Below are 22,280 nucleotides of genomic sequence, written 5' to 3'. Positions count from 1 at the left end.
AATAGAGTCATCGTAAGAAAGACCGTTGTACGATCGGTCCTGTACGTGCTGAGATCAATGAATTTAGAGCTTGGCGACAGACTTGGCGAGCATTTGGCGGCTTGGCAATAAATTTGGCGAGTTTGGCGACTAAATGGATAGTACCGGAAAGTTCGAGAACTTTCAAGATCCATCCACTAACAACCGAGATGCAGCCAGGTACGCCCTGATTGGTCAGAAGATTCTAGCCCCGCCTCCCGGAACTATAAAAGACGGGCACTCAGAAGCTACGTCAGAAATTGATTATTCATTTTTTGAGCATTGATTATTTATTATTCATTATTCGATTCATATTGATTCGTTCAGATGATGCCGGACTAGTAAGATGTCATTTTCAGATTCGTTACTGAGTCAAATGGATACGCCGTACACAGAGAAACTTCTTCTCCAAGTAAAATGCCCCGCTTGCGGGAAGCTTATCCCAATCCACTTTAGTAGAGGATTCTGCTATCATTGCAAGCAACCTTTTCCAAAGAAATTACTAGAAGAAGTCGGATTTGATTTCTCGAAGCTCCAAAAAACCCCAACCCCTGAAATAAACATGGACACCACCCAAGACAACAGCACAAACTAGGCAGATAGAACCACACCAACTAATCGGATCTCCAATTCCCTTACACCCACCTCAGCTCGCCACATCCCGACTGAAAATCTCAATTCTCCTCCTACTTCAAACCCAGATGTCACTATGATTTCTCCTTCATCCCAGATACAAAAAACCCCACAAAACGACTTTCAGTTTGTCTCGCCCAAGAAAGCAGCCAAAAAGCCCCGCACCGAAGAAAACTTCAAAATAACCACGGAAAACTCCTACTCCCATCTACAAGAAGAAAGCGATAGGCCACCTAAATCAATAGCATCGATCAGCTTAGTCATCAAAGAAAACTACAACCTTATCCTACAAGAGATAATGAGAAGATATCCCGAAACAGAAAACCACTTTCAAAGAGGTCATATCCAAATTAAACCTAAATCAGAAGAAACCAGACAAGAAATAATCACCCTACTCCAAAACCAAAAACAAGACTTCATCATCAACGAAGCTCCTGAAGAAAGACCCATCAAAGTTGTAATTAGAGGCCTCCCGATCTACACCACAACAGATGTCATTAAAAAAGAACTCGAAGCAAACAACTACCAAATCCAAAGAATTAATCAGATGAAAAACTTCAGGTTAAAATCCCTCCTCCCATTATTTCTCGTTGAAGTCAGGAAATCCGGCAATTACAAAAATATCTTCAATCTCAATCACCTCTGCTTCCTGTCCGTGAAAATAGAGCCATACAGGACAAAAAATACCGCTACCATTTGCTATAACTGCTCCGGTTTCCACCACTCTGCCAGAAACTGCCGAATTCAACCCAGATGTATCAAATGTAACGGTAACCATCCCACCCGAGATTGCCAAATTAAAGAAAAAATAGAAAACCCTGTCTGTATCAACTGCAACGCAACCGGCCACCTAGCAGCCTGGAAAGGATGTCCGGCAATACCAAGAGCCCAAACCCAAACTGCAAACTACCCCAGAAGATCTTATGCCGAAATCATCAATAAAAGCAATAGCCAAAACACCAATCCTACCCTCCCAAGAAGCCAAGAAGTCACCTCCCAAAGACCAAATAACAGAAGACCCCAGCCTCCCCAACCCACTTTAATTGACGAATTAAACGACATTAAAGAATTGAAAAACCACCTCAACGACCTAAAAGAAATCAAAGAACTCCTGATCGAATTCCCCAACATTCTAAATGCCATCAGACTCAGCAAAAAAGCCAAAAGTAAACAAGAAAAACTTCTCATTTTCATAGACGCTCTCATCGCCGAAGAACCAACTCCTTGAAAACCACGCCCACCGCCGAGACCAAGACGCCTGATTCGCCCGCCCACCCACCCCATCAATTGTACTTAAGCCGATGCTCCTTGCCACCAGTCTCAGGACCCTTCCTCACTCATGTTCAAACCATCTTTCGTCCTGCAGAAAGTATTTGTCGATCGGAGATGGCGCTCCAAATTTTTTCCTTGTGTCCTTGTGCTACGTCAGAAGTTGTTGTTGTGTGGATCGTCCGAGTCGTCGTGTGTATCGTCACAAGTGGTGTGAGAGGAGTCGGAGTCGCCGACACGTAGAGAAACTGGAGGATTAGAAAGCTGCTGAACTACAGCAATTAAATGTGCTGCGCTATTGCAATTGATTAGCGGTATTTGTTGTAGAAGAAAAAATTTTGTAACAATATTTAATAATACAGTACATATAATTTCAAAGAATATTAATACTGCAATATAATGCTTAGGGAGGCTTCCTAAACTTGAACAACAGGACAGATAGTGCTGAATTCAACCCGCTTAATATCCTCAATTTCCATTTAATTTCAATTCATTACGTATTTATTTCAAGACATAAATGCTCTTAAAAGGCGTCATATCTCACTGGCATGGTTAAACAAATAACGTAAAAAGATTCATAAAACAGATAAGACTCAAATGTCAGTTTAATAAATGTCTATAATGTAAACAACTGGTATTCTTTCTAGTATATTATTCTCTAAAATGTTAGGCTTCGCTGTGTAAAAATGAGAATCAAGCTCTCATTGAAGATAATCGCATTCACATTGACTTATTGGGGTGGAAATTGGATGCAGATTTACAACTCAAGTCGCAATTCAAATTTTAGTTTCCAGTCTGTTGTGTTTTCAAATTATAGCCCTCAAATGTAAGTGAAGAGGTAGGGTAAGTCTACAGAATATTTTTTTTTCAAATTATCTATTATTATTTATTTTTATAAGCAAAGCATACCCCTACCTCCAGTCCATTGCCTAAATTTACTCTGCTCCTTTTCCCGGCAACATTATGGGCAAGAACGCTTTAAATCCAAACTTCTCTGCAACAGTTTTTTCTGAAACCCAAATGAGCTGCGATCACGGATGAATGGAATATTTCGAAATGGTGTTTTGAAAAGGATTAAACAGTTCGACATATTGCGTGTTACAAAAATTAATTCCACTTAATATTTTTTATCCGATTATTAGTTCCAGTTATGAGCAATTAATGAAAATTAAAAGTCAATGCGACAATTTTAATTAATGGTTAATGTTTTTGAGATAATTTTAAATAATGGTTTATGGCTTTGCGGTAATTTTAAATAATGGTTAATGGCTTTGCGGTAATTTTAATTAATGATGAATGGCCTTGCGGTCATTTTAATTCATGATTAATGGTTTTGCGATAAATTTAATTAAGGGTTAATGCTTTTGCGGTAATTTTAATTAATGACTAATGATTTTGCGATAATTTTAATAAAGGGTTAGTGTTTTTGCGATAAATTTTTTATCCGAATTGAAAACTTTGCATCAAAAATTATTTGGAATTTATTTCAAACTTTCTTACCACCCCATTGATCTGATGCAATTGCCACTTTTCCTCCACGACCGCCACTGAAACTGAAAAGGAATGGCTTTCATTAAAATACATCAAAAACAGAAAATATTTGAATATTTTTCACTGTCATCCATAATAAAAAAAGGGTATGTGTCAATGTAGGGTTTTAGTTCTATTCATTGGTATTTAAGCAACAAATTTAGTGCAAACAAATTTTAAAGGGCGGGAATATGCGGAATCTTTGAAGTAATTTAAAAACTATTAATTGAAGGTTAATCAGTTAACTGTTTCGAATTCTTTGGAAAATACATCTCTAAATTCTATCGCAAATTTTAGCGAAGACGAGTATGCTCGTCAGACACAGAATATGTACAATATAAAATTATGTTGTAATGAAATGACTTTTATTTTTTTATTTCAACAATCACATTTATTTATTGAAATTAAAATACAGTTTTTGCACATGTACGAAAAGAAACATTAAAAATTAATTTATTATTTTAATTTGCTGTTAGAGAATGGTATTGGGCATGGTACCACGCATAATAATTTTTTATTTGTTCCTTTGATTTCGACTTGACCTCAAAATATTTTAAACAACTTGAAATTTACGAATATGTTTGAGTTTTTACTAAAAATGTAATTCAAACTGCAAATTGTCTCTATTTATTACTCCTGACGAATGAACTCGTCATAACGCAAAATGTTGTACTTTTTTCATGAAGAATATTCTCGTCAAAAACATTTAACTGGTTAAAACAATTTTTTTTCTCTCTCTATAACTTCTATAATTACTATCAAACAAAAATTATTTTTATATTTTCTTAAAATTCAAAATTTTATTTTTCCTTCTGTACCGATTTAATTGCTGAAGAAGTGATTGTATTATTAATTAGTATACTGTCTCTGTTAAAGAGAGTGATAATTAGATTTAGTCTTTAAAAAAGGGAGTTTTAGAGGCATGCTACTTTTAAGGAGTGGCGGTGATACACAGAATGCGATTCTCTTAATATGACTAACTGGGATGTCCAGTTCAGTTATGTTAACGTCCCGTTTTCTAAAGCAACACTAGGGGTATTTTGGGCCGGACTTTGTAATTTTGACTCGCGAAGGGATAACGAAGACGACACCTGAGCTGGCACCTCCCTCTCATAACTTCTGAACAATACTAGCGGAGGACGTTTGGTCCCGACGGATTTAACGTGTACCAAACCCGCTTACACAATGGTTCTTCAGTGGAATCTGTTCTCGAACCTGAAACCCATCCATTCCGAGATCCTTACCACCGGGCCACCGTGGCTTTCTAAGTAAAGGGTATGAGTGAGCCCGAAGAGAATGCAAACTATTTATGATTCCTGTTTTGATCTGTTCTAGACTTTCCAAAATTATATATTTTTTAAAAACAATTTCTTATTTAATGCGGTTTTAGAGGTTAGAGGAATTATCTAATTCCATGCGTATATCCACTCAGCTTTCATGACTTGTAAGGCGTTCTACAAGTCATGAAAGCGTTCCTGACTGAACCTTAAAAAGCATGAATTTCAGTCTGGATTCTTAAAGACTGAAAATTTAAAAAAATCTGCTTATTTTAGTTATACAAGGTTTACAGTGTATGAAAGCAATTTATTTAAACATGACGTGATAGCATTTAATAATGACTTTGAGAGTAGTAATAGTTAAGTAACTTGATTAAATAATATACTATAATAAATAGTTCATATTTATTTAATCTCGAAAAGCATTAAATGTGAATCTGGATTATACTGAAAACTAATTTTGGATGCAGTTTGAATGACAATTTCAATTTAAGGTTGGTTTCATTGATACTAGTGGCTAATTTTCATGAGATTGAACAATTAATTTAAATTTATCAAAAAATAGTTGATTTGATGAAAGCATTTACTTACATTGCTACTCCTCGTGGCTCAGGTGACGCTGAATCCAGTAAGGTCCAGATAAAGTAACCTAAAGAATTAAAAATACTTCCAATGAACGCTAAACTCTTTTACATATAAGAACACATAGGAATCTCTTAATAACGTATTGTAGGAATATGGGATGCATACTACCCCGTTTTCTAAAATATGTTAATACTTTTTTACTGAATTTTTTTTAGTCAAAACAAAATCTTCATAAAAAGCTAGAATTCAAAATAAGACTATTTTTTTATGCTTTGACAATAAAAACTTTAAACGATTATTCATAATACCATTTAGTTAGAATAAACCTTTTTGAGTTTCACTCGAAATCTTCCTTCGTAGGTAAATGCAAAAGAAATGAACTCCTCTTGCTTTTCGTTGATTTTAGTAATTGAACACAAAACGATCGGCTACCTTAGAAAAGTGAGTTTTAAAGAGGCAATTCCTTTAGAAAGCAGTAAAGTTAAACGTTAAATCCCGTTCCGACTTGAATTCAATGCATTTTGCCCTCTTTCCCCTCACTAGTGGTTCATTGAAAAAAAATACAAGTGACAAAATCGAAGTCTTTTTGAAATGCATGCTCAATTTTGTGATACTCAAATTTAGTACTTCAGCATCTGGATCAATCTGGATTCTGTCAGATAGTAGAAGTTCAGTTCTATACTAAGCCATCTGCCATACTGTGAGGGATAATGTGGGAGTGAATATATTCAACCGAAAATGCCTTTCCTTGTCTCATCAGATCCACTTACACTGATTACCATCTCGCGTTGGCAACGAGGGTAATGAGATTGCTAACACCCTGACTAAAGCGGGAGCTAGTGATGTCTCTGTACCTACTGAAATTCTTATCTATATGGAAATTTTCTCGAGAGCTAAAAGCCAAAATAAATGAACTTGACTTGTTCTGCCAGTACATCACTGGTATAAGAATAGTCGTCGGCTCTTGATTGTCGGTTCTCTGGCTCTTGATTGTAGTAGAAAGGATCAGATTACTCTTACTCGCTTTCTCAGTGGGCACCTAAGAACTATGAAATATTCTGAAGGCTCTAAGCACTTTGAAGTCTGCCCCGTGCTCGAAAGAGGCTTCATCTGATCACATTCTTATTTGTGCGGCCCTCACCAGGCAGGGTCTTATTGACAATCCATTGTTAGTATTGGACTTCTTCAGGGTGCCCAATTTCATAGATTTGATATAGAAGTTCTGTTGTTCTTGGGGGTGTGCAACAGCAGTACATCAGCATACAAATTTATCAATTAATTCATTATCATTTCCTCATTTTTGTTTCCTTGCTTAATACATGCATTAATTAATTCTTAATATATTCATTACTCATAATTCATTAATACATTCGTTTTAACATTTTTATAAGTATTAAATCTAGGAATATTTTATGTTGTTATTTTATATTTAAAGAAAAATATGTATGGTGTTTGCAATCATAACCTCGCTTACGAACATCTCCCATAAAGGGAGATTTGTATAAGAAATAAACAAAATATTAAAAAAAAAAAAACCCGACTCTTACCGAACGATATCTAGCTGAACGAGTGACGGAGAGACATCGTGACGACACATGCAGGATTGAACTAATACTGCATGCTACAGTCTGTGATGCGCAGTTATTGCAAGACAATTCTCATTTCTGGATGGAAGAAGCTTTGGGTGGATAGGGTTGTCGAATGCTATTTCGAAAGGTTTGAACAAGTACATGTGAAGTTTTAATCTACTAGATTGAGTCTCTGACCAAGATTGTGGGACTGTAGGTGGATAGCAACGAAATCAATGAGGCCCAGGAGGAAATAATCAGAGCTATCGAAGCGCTTTTGGAGATATATTCTAGGACAGCAAAAAGTTTCCTACGAGATTTAGTCAGAATAGAAGGAAATAATTGCCTCAACAGAGCAACAGCGGCCGAGATGAAAGTAGGTGAAATCAGTGCATTGTTGTTGTTGCAGGTGTTCATTCAGAATCATCATCTTAATAAGGCAGTAGCTGCGCGCTTTACAAATTCATTTGATGATAATGCTACCTATTTTCGCCAAATTTTGAAGCCAAAGATAAATGTCTTTAGAAAACTTTTTTTTAAAAAAAGTAGTATCATTTTAAATAATAACTACGTTATCAGAAATTTGTTTATATATATATATATTTCACTGTGCTCGATTTCAGGTGATAGTGTACTTACAATTCGAAAGTTGCATGTTTAAACAATCAAATGAACGAGATTTCGGTTGCAAATGTATTAATAGCGACAAAACAATGCTTTTAATTCACTGCGGGATAGCTAACAATTGGCATCGTGCCATGGGTATTCTTTTCCGCGTTTAATTCTGTGCGGGGCGGGGAATAAGAAGCATCTTGAGTAAAAATGAAGAAATTTTAAACATTCTTATTCGACTCTCTGTAGTTATTTATCTTATTTTGCTCATTTAGTATAAGTCAGCATTTACGTATTATTCTTTGTAATATACATTTTAAAACTTTATTACGGAAAAAAGAAAGCTGAAAATAAAAATGTTAGACACGTTTTAAGCTAAATTTTATAATCTTTAAGTTGATTTCAGAAAACACAGAATATGCATTGTACTGTACGCCGCTTACACTTTTTTAAATATCATAACAATAATGTAAACATAATGCTATTTAAATGATTTCTCCTTTTTTTATGGAGAATAACGGAGACTGACAGCAGTTCTGCAATTCGCTGACTAAGGGAAATCCGTCAATCCGTCCCTATGTAACACTCAACAATCCAAGGAGCTATAATGGTGACATTTGTCATATGCTCTTATAGTTCACAAATTCTGTGCCTAACTCCGCCATCAGGAGATTTTCTGCCGGGTCGCGTAAGAGCGATGCGATTGTCTAGATTGGTATGTAACGTAACTGAATATTTATAGATGCTTTTGGATAACTTTACAATTGTAGACTTCTATAATGTTTTGGTTATACCTTGTGGTAAAGCAATTTTGAATCCCACTTAGTACCTCATATGTTAATGCATTTTTAACAGTTTCAATCTTTAAATGAAACTGTATCATTGCCTGAGCCCTTCAAAGTATGCACAGAGAAAGTCAAGCACTATTAAAAGTGGACAGTAACTTGTGAGTATAAGAAGAAAAAAATGCAAAGCGAACTCTTTTTATAACCTTTTGTTCTTAAGCATGGACTCTACCTTAGATTGAGTCAATGTATATATTTATTTTTTCCTCTTTATTTATTTATTTTTCATCTATTTTTTTATATTTTCCCTTTCCTTTAAAATTCTTTTATTTTCTTTTTATTTTTCTGTTTTCAAAATTTAAACGGCCAATTTTTGGCAAATTTTATTACTTACTAATTATGTTTCAGTGGTACTGTTACAGTGGAATATTATGTAGATCCTTCTGCTTGAGCCATTTAGACCTTCCCCACTTTTTCTTTTTTATGCTTGCTTCTTTTAATTTTTGTTCCTGCTTTTTTATTTCCTTTGGCTGTTTTGAGCTTCTTTTGCATCTAGTACACATGCGTATGAAAGATTTTTCTTGAATGGCAAGTTCTTTGACGACTATTTAAATTCTATTTTTTATTTTAATTATGAGTTTTTTACCGGTGTGACGCCACTTTTGGCACGCATCTAATTATCAGAATGCATCAGAATAACGTTTTTGGAAACAGATCGAATTTAGTTCAAAGATCGAAAGTGAAAACTGGATTCTCTTCATTCTCAGGTTTCTCGCTAACAGTGCTAAGAGTTTTTTAATGAGTTGCAATGCTTTTGTTAATGAGTGCATTCTCTGCAAACGTATTAAAAATTATACTGAGAAAAATAATTGAACGAGAGTAAATATAGCAACAAAACCCGATTCTTTATTTCAAAGTATAAATGGTAGGAGAAAAAACAGAAAAATAATTGAATGAAAATAAAGATAGCAACAAAATTTAATTCTTTATTATCAAAGTAGTAATGGAAGGAGAAAAGGCATAACATAACGCCATCTTATGCACCCGTTGCCTATAACACTGAGTTATCCAACTAGTTGGATGAGCACAAGGTGGTAAGAAAAGAAAAGGAAAAAATATAGAAAGAAAAGGCAAATCATCCAGGGATCTCCACAGAGAATCCCATCGGTGTCAAATCCTGCACAGCTATATTTAATGTTTTGACGAAGTAATAAACAATGGGTTGAACTTACAGGGAAAAGTTGATGCTTACAGACGCAACCTCTTCACATTTTTGAAGCCGTTAGCTATGAGTAAACTATATAGAATTACTAACTGAAGAGGGAAAAAATGATAAATAACATTGTAAACTTTTATATGATATGTATAAACATATAAACAAACATTGTGGAATCAGAAATCCGTAGCTACTGTCTGGGTATTATAGTTTTGATTTCCTTTGTGAGAGTAGTTCGTGGTTCGCTGGTTCTGTAGAGTATTACAGTTATGAGGGAATAATTTAGTCCCTCTTTTGACATTTTAGCTTTGAGTGGTCTTGAAGAGGTTTTGGCATTTATGAATAGGATTTACTATAGCGTGGATCTTGCTGCGAAAAAGAACAAAAAATTTTATCAAAATATTAAAATTCAATTCGATCTAGGATGCTCAACAATCATTGTAAAGCATTTGAAAAGCACCCAATGAAAAGTTCTAACAATGTAAACATAAACACGTTTCAATGAATTCAGTGTGTGCGAATCAAAATAGAATCATTAGAGATAAAATAAATTACTTCTAATAAGAATTACACAAAATCGGAGGCAAAAAAAAAATCATTTTTGTATTATTTATCAAAAATGCTCTAATATCTAAAAACTTAATATGAGCGCACTTTTGATCAGTTTTTGTCCCAAATAGTAAAGAAAGTTTCTGTATAAGTGTTGAGTAAATAATTAGTGGAACATATTGATTTATTCAAAATATACATACTACCATTTTTTATTCGGTAATTTACTTCCGAATTATATATATTTTTTTCACCAAATGTGTTTTTTAAGCTCATTTAGGAGAAAATGACAAACAAAAAATGTGGGATTTGTAGCATTTTTAATTTTTAAAAAACTGTCACAAAAGTATATTTTTAAGAGATCGCGTGAGTATCTTACAATTATAAACCTAATGCTGCCATTTCAAGGTAACATTTTTGTTTTCCCTTCATACCGGCAATAAAATGTATTCGTTTCGAACTTATCATTCCATTCGATTTCTAGATCTCCAAAGTAGTCAGTTAAAAAGAAATATCTATTGACATAAAATTACAGTGATGTATTTATAGTCCCGACATTTAGGTTCATTTAATTCAGGGTAAGATACGCGTCCAGTCAGAGATTTGCTGGAATCAATTCGAAAACTTGAAATCCAGTAAAAATTAATAACACCAGTGACCCTCCCAGAATTCCAAAGGCACTGTCTTCAGTGCGTGTTGTGATTTGACCCTGTGAAATCAATCAATATGTCTTTCCCACCGGTGCAGGTCTGCTGTATGAATATGTTATAAAAATGTTAGACGGTAAATTTAGTTTTTCTTGTCATGTGACTGTGATGTTATTGTATCTCTACTAAAATCTTAAATCCAATCAAATAGTGTGTGTTTTCTCACTTAGACTATTAACTTCTTTAACATTATTAAGAGACAAATTTTGTGAAAACCCGGAATATATACATATGCACTAAAAATAAACTCAATACTTCTTTGATATGACAAAATAAAGTTACACACTTTTGTTTACAATATGATTAATAACTCTTTATATGTATATCTAAATTTTCAATAGTTACTTGACAGTTTCCTTGCACCAATCAAGCCATTTTTGGCTCTCTTTTTAATCCAATAAACATCCGTATAACACAGAGCATTAAAGAATGATTAATCTTCATTAGAATGAAATATGTCAATTTTTGAAATGATTCTGTCACTAAAAATGGATTGAAAAGTAGCAAATTTTCAGTATTATCATAATTTTCCTTTCCTACCACCTTCATATTAAACATAAATTAAACGCAATCCCTCTAAGAAAATCGCACACTTTTTTCTGATTTATATATCATCACTATACATGCATATATCCCATTCCATATAGAGAGTTTAGTTTCCATTGCCTAACAATAACCAACAAATTCTGCTCACGCTGAAAAACATACACGTCATTAAAAAAATAATACTAAATAAAATATGTTTTTATTACTGTACAAAAAGGTAGATTTTTTTATTGTTACTTCTTTGTAATATTATTTATAATTCCTTATGGAATTTCAAAATCCATATTTAAAATTCATAATCTACTGGTACCTATCGTATGGAAATACAAATTTACCTTACAATGCATCGTGTAGCCATTTGGCTATACATTTTTATTTCCATTTATAAGCTTTATATGACTGTTTTAAAGGGCAACAACAAGTGATTGGAAATCCTTTTTTAAATGCATTTTAATAAACATTTGTAAAAAATACCAATATATGGTAAGAATGGAACTAGAATCAGATTTAAACCAGAAACTTTAAAAAATACCACGGTGTATGTTGTATGAATAATTCTACCATAAAATATGCCATCAAAATATTTTATTCCTCTTGTAAAAAATATATTATTAAAAACTTTTATTTTTATTGCAAAATTGTTATAATATGATTTGTGTCACTAGGATATTGTTTAATTCCTAATGCAGCAAATTCACACATTATAAATGCTTTGTTAAAATTTCTCCAGAAAAAATAAACCATTTTTTAATAATTTTCCTAAATTATATACAGGTATTCAAAACACGTGCATTTTTTTGTTTTGTAAAAAAATATAAAAATCATGCATTCTAGAGTTAATGATAATAAAATTCGGAAAAGATAAAAAGAGCATATAGTTATCGACAGTTCATCGTATACAAAATTTCAAAGCTCTAGTATATTAGGAAGAGTGTGAAAAGTCTGCCATAAAATTTCATTGTTGCTAACATAAATCTTTTTTAGTTAAAGAAAAGCGTGCAATGACTTAAATCTTTTGAACTTTATAGTATGATATTAAATTTTCGTGATGATTTTTTTTTCATAATAACTAATGATCATTTCACAAGTTTAGAAATCAAGTTGAAAAAATTAAAATCACAATATCCCCTAGATTTTTATGGCGTTCTCTTCATTCTTATGTACAAGGAAAAGAAACTGACCTGTAAATTGGAGACTTGGGTTGTACACGACATGTTCCATGATTTTTGGAAGATTCCGCCATCTTGAAACCGGGATAAACAAGACGCTGATAATAATTTTGCTCTGAAAAACTCATCTGAAAGTTCAAGTGTGAGGAAAAAGGGGATATCTGTTAGACCTTCAAGAGTAAAAATAAAACCAGCTGGCTCCTTCTGGTGAGAGTTTTTTTTAACTTTTCTCTCGCCTTTTTACTTTTCTATACTTTTTCTTCTTCTTCTTTTTTTTCTTTTAACATTTTTCACTTGATTTTTTTTCCTGGGAGATATTTATAATCATATCATCTTTTTCAAGGTTTCTGAAAGAGTTATTTTCTTCTTAAGTCAAATGCAACGATTACTTAATATTTTTAGACCGAAAAACAACTCAGTAATTGGAAAGATAAGTGAAATTATATATATATATATATATATATATATATATATTAAATAATACAATAAATAATTAATTAATTATAAATATAATAACTAATCAAATATTATATAACTATAATAATTGTTATTGAATAAACACGTCATGCATTTTCCATGAAGAATATACTCGTCAATAACAGTTAACTGGTTAATATGCTTTCGCAAAAGCATACATGGTTAAAACATGCTCACAAGAGTAGACAGTAGAAGAATTTCTTGTGTGAAATGCTATTGCTCCTATAAATATTTGAACATGCAAAATGCTTCTAATTCAATAATTCTACCATTCAAGACAAATATTTCAGTATAATTAGGTTAAAGGCATGCAAAATTTTTAATTCTTAAAAATTAAATAATATTTTAATAAAATTCCAAAGTTTTTAAGTCGTTACATTAATTTTTTTTAAATTAATTTTTGTCGAAAGTGTCAAAAAAATATAGGAATGTTGAAAGAAAGTTTGGCAGTTAAATTAAGTAGGAATATTTCTTTTTCCGATAAATAGGCATTTTCCTCACTTTGTGATGCTAATTAGGAAAATTATAAATTTGAAACAAAATGTTTCAGGAGCTAGAAAAACATTCGACAAATTAACTAACAGAATTCATTAACAAAACCATCAAAAACATTATAGTTTGAGGAGTTTCAAGCGGATTTTGCTATAATAAAATGCTAATGCAGGAATTTCTTCGTGATCGACTTTCTGGAATCGAAAACATTTCATTTTATATGAAAAACGACACGAACTGGAAAATATTGTCCCACCAATAAAAAATTAGCTTGTTGTTAACTCCGCAAAATGTTGTTATTATTATATTTTAATCAATATAATTTTTGTGAAGAATAAAATGTCAGTTAATAGAAACCTAACCTTAAAAAGCTTTGAAGTTGTGCCAAAAATAAATAAATAAAAGAGCGTTATGTCTGAAATAATTCACATTCAAAAGGAAATTTATATTACTTATTTATTTTGCTCAAAGTTAAAGCCATTGCATTTCATTTGCGTTGTTTTCTTTTTTTTATGGAATATTTATTTTTTTAAATTAAGGGTTAGTGTCCGATTTTCTATAATTGAAAGTATTTTGTTGTACTCTATTTTTCTAAAAATGTGCTCAAACAACTATTCTTTATGGATGCATTGTTTAGAGAATTAATGCCAAAAAAATAATACTAAATTTTGTTTTATATTTGCTAAATTTTATAATTTAAGCTCACCAGCAAATAATCTAAGTCGGAAATTTGTCACTAATTTTACATGTTTCTCGCCTATTTTAATTATAAAGATACAATAAGAATACATCTTATTTCTCATAATTTCCGAACGTGAAATTCAAACAAATAATTTATTAATGCATCCTCTTCCAATACATGCAGATCACATCGCCGTAAGCGATACTCTTCACATTTATTTTCATATCCTCTTTAAAATTTCTGGTGTTCAGAGGCTGTTTTTAAGTTGGTAATGGAATGGGAAAATTCCCATTGATGAGAGATGAGAGTCTTTATACTTTCATTATGAGTTAGATGAAAATAATATAGTTTCAGGAACAGATATTTAATTATTTTTCTAAGTTCCACATTTCACAAGACAAAACAAGCACGACCACGAAAATACACGACTCTCACTTAGAATATCATCTAATAATGGTCCCGAAGAAGGATAATGGGAAATATATCTTGATGTTAATAAAGTAATGCCATCTGTTGTATCAAAAGAAAAGTTAGAGTTATGTAACCGCTACACTATGAAAAAAAAAAAAAAAAAAAAAAACTGTTTCGCATTACGAGTGAAAAATATACTTGTCAAACTAAGGTCCACTGTAAACGCGTAAATCTAAATAAAATATTGAATGTAAATAAAAAATAAATTCTTAAAATGTGTTTGTGCAACTTACTATTCCACTTAAACACCAAATCTATTTTATATCATGACAACAATCTATTAGTTCCAAAAATTGTCCATTAAAAAATCACGCTAACTCATACTCAAGATTGTGAAAAGCAAATGAAAATACCGCATTATTTCGCGTTTTCATGTGTTTCCTCCGTAGAAGAAAGATGCTAGAAAGTTCATTTGGCAATAAACGCATCCGTAACTCCGTTCATTAAATATGACAGGGCTTAATATGCGCGGAGAAACGAGAAAAATAGAACCATATCGCCGAGGATTTAGGAATGAAAAGACTAAATCCTACACAGTGATTAAAGATTTGACAGAATTCCATGAGTCAAAAAAGTTTTCTAACAACGATAAGAAAAGTAAAATTTTAGGGATTAAAAAAAATGAAGTATTTAGAAATAATTATCAAGGATGGAAAGAAAGAAAAAAAGCAAGTAAACTTCAATGCGGAATGAATTCAATTAAAGGTACATTTTTAAAGGTAAGTATGTAGTTAATAAGCGATTTGTTGCCTCTGAAAATGAGGGAGATAAATATCGACTTTGAGATCTATCTCGCGATTGCAAAGTATCATTGATAGAGAGCAATTGTAACATCCTTACTCATAAATTAAATCTAGAAGGCAAAATTGCATTATTTATTAAATAAATTTTCATCAAGCACTTTTCATTAAGGTGGGTTTACACTCAGCCAGCTACAAACTATCTAGTAAGACCACGCATGCGCAGAAACTGTACAGTAGCAAGTACTTGTTCCGTGAAAGAACTTGCTCTCGGCGCATGCGTGACTTAATTGTATCTTATAACTGGCTGAGCGTAAACCCGCCTTTATGTAAACTGGTTAATAAAAGTAATACATCTTTGATCAAAAACTTAAAATGGAATTTGCTAAAGAATAAAAGTTTTTGTTATTTTTTTATTTACTATAAGCTATAAACAAAAAGGAAATGCAAAATTTTAATGAATTATTTGCAGAGATATCTTGAATGACAATTCAGTTTCGTTCTTAAAATATAAACAAGCATTTTTTTAAGTAAGATTATTAAATTAATAATCTTATTTAATTTTCTTTTGCAGATGGCTAACAAATGTCATTATTCAGAAATGAGAACTCTTTCATAGGGAACACTTTTTAATCCTTTATAAATGCCAAAATCTTTCAACTTGTCTTATTTTCCAAAATTAGGAAAATGTTTCTTGACTTCCATTGGTGCAAATTGAAAAGTGTCATCATTTAATTTCGTCAATGCTTTGATTTTGTCCAACAAGGTGCCTTTCTTTGGAGCATTTTTCGTCTCATGAAACAGAGACAGAAACAGCGGTTCATCTAATAGATATTTTAGATAGGTCATTACATCTTCCTTCGTGGTGTACATTTCAAAAATTTTCGGCAGGATGAGGCCCAATTTGTAGAGCTCCACAAGATCTAGTTTAGTTTCTGGATCATCAACATTTGCTTTCTTTTCTTTCTTTTTATTAGCAAGAATGGCATCCATGAAGAAGTCCTTCTTGGCAGAAGCAAGGGCCTCTTTGTACACGTCGGTCATGCCTTTGTAGAAATTTTCAAACTGAGCCAAAGATGCCTCCTTTATCGCCAATTCAGTTCTCTTGACGTCTGTTGTTTTAGGATTCATTAATGTTTTTACACTGGCTGTGTTCATATGAGTAGACCCTGTTTCGTTTGTTTTCACTTCTGCTCGGAATCCTCCCTTGTTGGTCATATACTCGATCAACCGCTTGGAACCCTGATCCTCAACGATACCGTAAATGGCCCCGGCGTCTCCTTCCTTTCCATTATATTGCTGTCCGTGTTTGTACAGTTCAGGCGGGAAAAGCTGCAAACAGAAAAAAGGAATGATTCATTCGCGGTTTGTTAACATGCAGTAAGTATGGTTGATAAAAACCAGTTTAGAAGGAGAATTAGTTTAGTTTAGTTATATTAACGTACAGTTTTAAATCAGCACTAGGACTATTTGGGGACGAACATAGTAATTTTGAACCATAGCCAGATGACGAGAAGGACATTTGAGCTGTCACTCCCCTCTCCAAGCTACCACACCACACTATCGGGAGAACAAATTGACCAAGACGGATTTAACGTGCACCAGACCCATTTACACGACGGTTCTTTGGTGGCATCGAGTCTCGAACCTAAAACCCTCCCGTTCCGAAGCCAAACCTTAGAGGGAGAACCAACGCGGCCTTGTCGGGGCGGAGGGAAGCAGGGAACGGATGAAAACCAAAAAGGGTTGCAGTCCCAAAAAATGAATGAATGAAACTAATTTCGTTGATAATGTTTTCATGTGAAAATTTTGTTCAGCAGTTGAATTAAAATTTAAAATTTTGAATTTTTTTTTAGCTAAAAGATTTTTTTTACAGGCACATAAATTTGTCTTAAAAGAATTTTATACGCACAGATACAGCAAAAACGATCGCCCCGAAACTTTCTAGCATACTCTCCAATAAAGATCTTATCCATCCCCCTTATAACTTTGTGGACATAAGTTAAGGATCAATGCTTTGCAAGGCATTATCGAGCAATAGTTACGAAATAAAGATTTTTTGCCTGAATCTAGTATTTTTACAATGGTGTGAATATGCATTTGGTGTGAATATGAAATATACTGCGCATTTTATGGCTGTGAAGTATTTTGTTCTCAAAAAAAATGTTTTAATTTATCATTCCTTAAGTGGGAAAGAAGGTATTCTAATATATGTGTTAAGAATATTGACACTAATAACTAATTCGACATCAGAACAGTTCAGCATTGCTTCTATGGGAAATATGTGTGCGTTAGTTGAGGATCAAAGATAGATACTTAGATTTAATTTTATTTTATTCCCCTTTTGTATTATAAGCCTTTTTATTTAGATTCCACCCGCTTCCCATTACAAAAGGAGGGGGGGGGGAATTATGCCCAACTATGAAATCGTGAAATGCTCCAATTTCGGCATTTCACGATTATCCAAATTCAGAAAAACGAAGCCAAACGTGAGTGGCAAGCAACACTCTGTTTACGGTTCGATAGGCACTTAAGGTAACAGAAATGGCATTTTCGACCTCAAAAAATCACAGCGAGTGCTTCGTTAAAAAAAGCCTTGCGACACATTTGAATGCTCGCACTGCCTTCATGGGTGGTTGCCGCTTTTCGACATGCACCATGACAGATTGACCACTAGGTATTTTCAACCTAGATAAGGTTGACAGTGAAGGAGATAAAAGGTAAATAAGAGGAACCAATATACCTTTTATATAAATTCTGATTTTAAAATTTTTAAGAATAAAAGATGCGATTTTTCAAAATAATATCTTTTATTTTATCAAAAAATATGGATATCTGAACAAAACCGTGAAATCATAAGACTTATTCTAAGCAAACTGGAATTTTATATACATTTATAATTTATTTTTAGCGAATATTTAGATATTTATTATCTTTACGCTAATGTTTCCTCACCTCAAGAGCTACTCCAATATTTGTCATATTTATAATTTATTTTATCTACACCAAAAGGCAACTTTCCCGTGCTATTACAAATTAAAAATCGAAAACATATTTTTTTCGTTCCACCCTAATGAACATTTCTAGTTCTGTTATGAGAATCTTTTTCATAAGAAGATCACATTTAATACCACGATAAATCTGATAATAAACCCTTTAAAAATTAGAAATACCTTTAAAATTTCATTTGCCCATTTACTAAACTTTAGGGGCACCGAAATCGTTTCATAATTTCAAAAAAATCAATTATTAGAGCCACTAACATATTACTTCGAAAGCTTCGGAGAAACAGGGGTATGGTGTGCTATTCTCACAATTGCATTAATTGATTACCAAATGTCGTATATTGTCAATGCGCCTAATATTACTGACAAAAGTAAAGTTTACAATGTGGTAACCATTCCGACGCTTAGAGCATGTAGCACTAGTTAATGAGATAGCGCAAATGTGACCTTCTTCATACCTCGCATCATTATAAGTGCTGTAAGAAAAAGCAGTAATATTGTGCAACGTCTCAAGTACCGCTAGGATGAGCGATCGAATTATTGTTTTTATTTAATGCTAAAAAATTCATTTATAACTAGTGTTTCAGTAAACTAAATGCCTAAGTTCCTTTTGCAGTTGTTGTACATTATTTAATTTATTATTCATTTACGAAATTATTATATTTTCTTTGAAAATATTGAAGCGATTGACTCCTCACACATGCCACTAAGAAAAACAAGAAAAATATAGCATACTTTAGAAATAGGTTTTAAAAAAACATTCTAATTTTTACAAAGATGAGTATGTAAATTCAAATGTGTTAACAGAACTAAAAGACAGTAAGACATTTCAGATAGTCTTTTTTTACATATATACTTACCTCAGAGACAGGAACTAGTGAAGAAGTCACAACACAGACAAAACTCAGGAGTAAAACCTTCAGAGCGAAAAAGGAATTGTTCAACTTCCAGCTAAGTATGATATGCATCATTATTTTACGTAATATGATTTTAATTCTACAAAAAAATATTACATATAAATTATTTCATACATTTTCTAACATGTTGCAATTTTCTCAAAGTACTTTAAATTCCTTTTTTTTTTTCTTTAAAAAACTTAATATCAAAATAAATTTAATATTTCATTCATTTCAAAAAAATAGTCTTAAAAGATTAAAAGCCTAAAAAATATCCCAAGAATAAAATTTTTGTAAAAGATCAATGTATCAAACTTGGTCCATATACGAAGGAGGAAAAATCGTCTGTTCGTGACGTTGCTTTACTTACCCCAGCTGATGCTGGATTCATGGTGACTCCACTCATTTGCCAAGGGTGCTTCTATGGTATATTTCCAAATGGCTCTTTTTATATCACATCGAAGAAAAAGTAATAAATTCTATTTCCCGAATTTTAATACGAAACGAAACTAAAATGAGCGGCATTTTATTATGAAGTATTTCAGCAGCAGTTGCAAACAAGCGGTCATTGAGAAACTGTGAGCAATTTTCAGTGGCATTACGTTTCTAAATTTTTTTACAAAAACTGCAGTTGTTTGTTTGTTTGGTTTTTATCGCAAACGATTATTTTCGTCAATTTCTCTTGATGAAAGAAAATAAAAGGCATCGGTGTTATTGAAGTCAAAGGACCGTGACAAAAACAGAGTGAAATAATGGGTCGATATTATGCAAAGAATGTTATAATGATTAGAATGACCTAAGAATAAGAAACTCTTTGAAAACGAAAGAATAATTGTTATGAAAATTATCAAAATATGAAAAAATACATAATAACAATGTTATTAGTTTAAATTTTGAATTGGTAGTTCAAAACAAGACTCTAAGTGCACAAAATTTGCAATTTTAAACTTAAAGAAAAGTACTTTTCGTCCAACGCGTATTCGATTTCAAGAAGATATACATTCCATGAATTCCATATCTGGAGAAGTATTTCAGATGCACATTCATTCCATTTACCATGAATGAAAATATTACATATGCTTTTAATTTTTCAATTATTTAGTTACTTTATATTCATAATATTAATAAGAACATTTATATTTTTAATTGTTATTAGAATAATCCTGATGCAAATATAAAATTTTACAAAATTTGTCAATATGTTAATTATTTTAATTGAAAAAAATTACTGCAGTTTCCACATACAGTACATTCCCGAGTATGCGGCCTAATATGCCGGATGATTGGCAGGGTAACAAAAAAGCCGGATTGGCCAGAATTCTATGAATTCATTTCTTTGCCCACCAATACCAGAAGACAAAATTTTTATACCAAAACTCCACTGTTAAAATATATATTTTCTCACTTCTTATTGAGTATTATGCCCACCATTTATCTCAATGTGAATGTAGCTGTGGCTCGGGAAATATAGAAGCAGTTGCCGGTAACATATCGAGTTAAAATAAAAGGCTCTTTACTGGTAGTTTATACATGTTAAGGCAATGCACTGCAAGAATTTATTACAGAAAAAGTAAGTAAAAGAAAAGGTTAACATTTTAATATAAATTCCATAATTGCTACTTAAATGCAGGACACAAACAAATCATTAACGTAAACGTAAATCGTAGACCTAAGTTTTAAGAAAACTGACTGAAACTGATTTAATTTTTTTCTGATAAATCATAACATTGATAAGAAAAATTAACCTTAAGATAAGAGACAGTTTTTAGATTTTGGAAAAGTCCTTAATAGATGACGTAATACACACCTTGCTTTCCACATTTAATTACGATAAAAGAAAACTAAGCCGGATAGTACGGTAGACGGATAGTCGCGAACCGGATACTTATATTTGGCTCAAATCCGCCCTTCCTCCCCTCCTTCGTAAGAGTACTTGAATGAATCAAGATGTGTTTCTCAGTGCTCACGAAAATGCAATTTATTACAAACATTCCTTAAAAAATATGTAATCCTCAAACAGCAATTCTTGAGTCTACTTAGCTAATTATCTGGGTTGATTTTTATATAAGATAATGCCGATTTTGGTAGAATAATTGACTTGATAATTCATTTAGATACCACACGATTTTTTTAAATTTAATTCGGCATATAATAGCTCAATAGGAGGAAATGCGAGATGGATATTTGTATACTAAATAAGTTCAAGTCTATTTAGACCCATCGATTGCTATAATGGACAGCATGTATTTAATAGTAATTTAAATATCAGATCTTCGATATGGTGTTATAATTTTGAAATTCCAAACAGTTGCATCAGCATGCTTTTAGATTTTGATGTTAATAAAGCAAATAATGTGTGCTTTGACATTAAATTCCACAGAAATATATTCATTAAATCTTTTTTTAAAATTAACCCATTTATTATTATGAAATTTATTTAAAGCATATCTAATTATGCTTTCAACTCATTTATTAACAAGGTTAAAACTAAATTATTAGTTTAATTTAGTTATATTAACGACCCGTTTTAAAGCAACACTAGGGCTATTTTGGGGTGTAATTTTGAACAGAGGTCAGATGACACCTGAGCTGTCCCTCCCTCACCAAGCTTCCACACCCCATCAATAGGAGAACGTTTGGCCCCGCCGGATTTAACGAAATTACCTCTTTTGGGATTCTGAATTAAAAAGTTAATGACATGGCATAGTTATTATATGAAAATTTAGATAATTATATAAAAGTATGATTAATTAAGAAATTTTGGAGCAGTCAGAGTTCAGGTTCGAGCCGCAGTGATCACTTGGAGAAATGAAAAGACTTAATTTAAGGACAAATTTTATATTTTTAGAATTCCTGCACGGTAGAAGTTTTATATTCACCATAATGATAAATTTGGCATGATATTTAAATTTATTTTGAAAGTGTAAAAAAATTAAGAGCTATTGATGTTTTAGTATTAAAAAATATCTCATAAACCAAAATTATAATGCATTATCTTAGCTTCGATTGAGGACAGATATTATTTAATTTCAGAAATGTTTTTATTTAAAACA

General features: G+C 32.2%; 1 protein-coding gene across 1 annotated transcript; it reads right to left on the bottom strand.

The window, feature by feature from the left end:
- Positions 1-15,908: 15,908 nt before the first annotated feature.
- On the bottom strand, positions 15,909-19,299 carry LOC129966448 (uncharacterized). Its single transcript, XM_056080873.1, has 2 exons — positions 19,192-19,299; positions 15,909-16,658 (listed from the first exon to the last, which is right to left on the bottom strand). The coding sequence occupies exons 1-2, from the start codon at positions 19,297-19,299 to the stop codon at positions 15,993-15,995; spliced, it is 774 nt and encodes a 257-aa protein (XP_055936848.1). The 3' UTR covers positions 15,909-15,992.
- Between the last annotated feature and the right edge of the window lie 2,981 nt (positions 19,300-22,280).

The sequence above is a fragment of the Argiope bruennichi genome, chromosome 4, assembly GCF_947563725.1.
Source record: "Argiope bruennichi chromosome 4, qqArgBrue1.1, whole genome shotgun sequence".
Taxonomy (NCBI): Eukaryota; Metazoa; Arthropoda; class Arachnida; order Araneae; family Araneidae; genus Argiope; species Argiope bruennichi.
The sequence above is the reverse complement of the archived record's forward strand: the minus strand, read 5'-3'. Positions and strand labels throughout refer to the sequence as shown.

Bases quoted from the DNA above. Each gene is read 5' to 3' on its own strand.
- LOC129966448 (XM_056080873.1), bottom strand. From the start codon at position 19,299: ATGCATATCATACTTAGCTGGAAGTTGAACAATTCCTTTTTCGCTCTG. The intron at 16,659-19,191 runs GTAAGTATATAT...TTCTGTTTGCAG, and splicing joins CACTAGTTCCTGTCTCTGAG to CTTTTCCCGCCTGAACTGTA.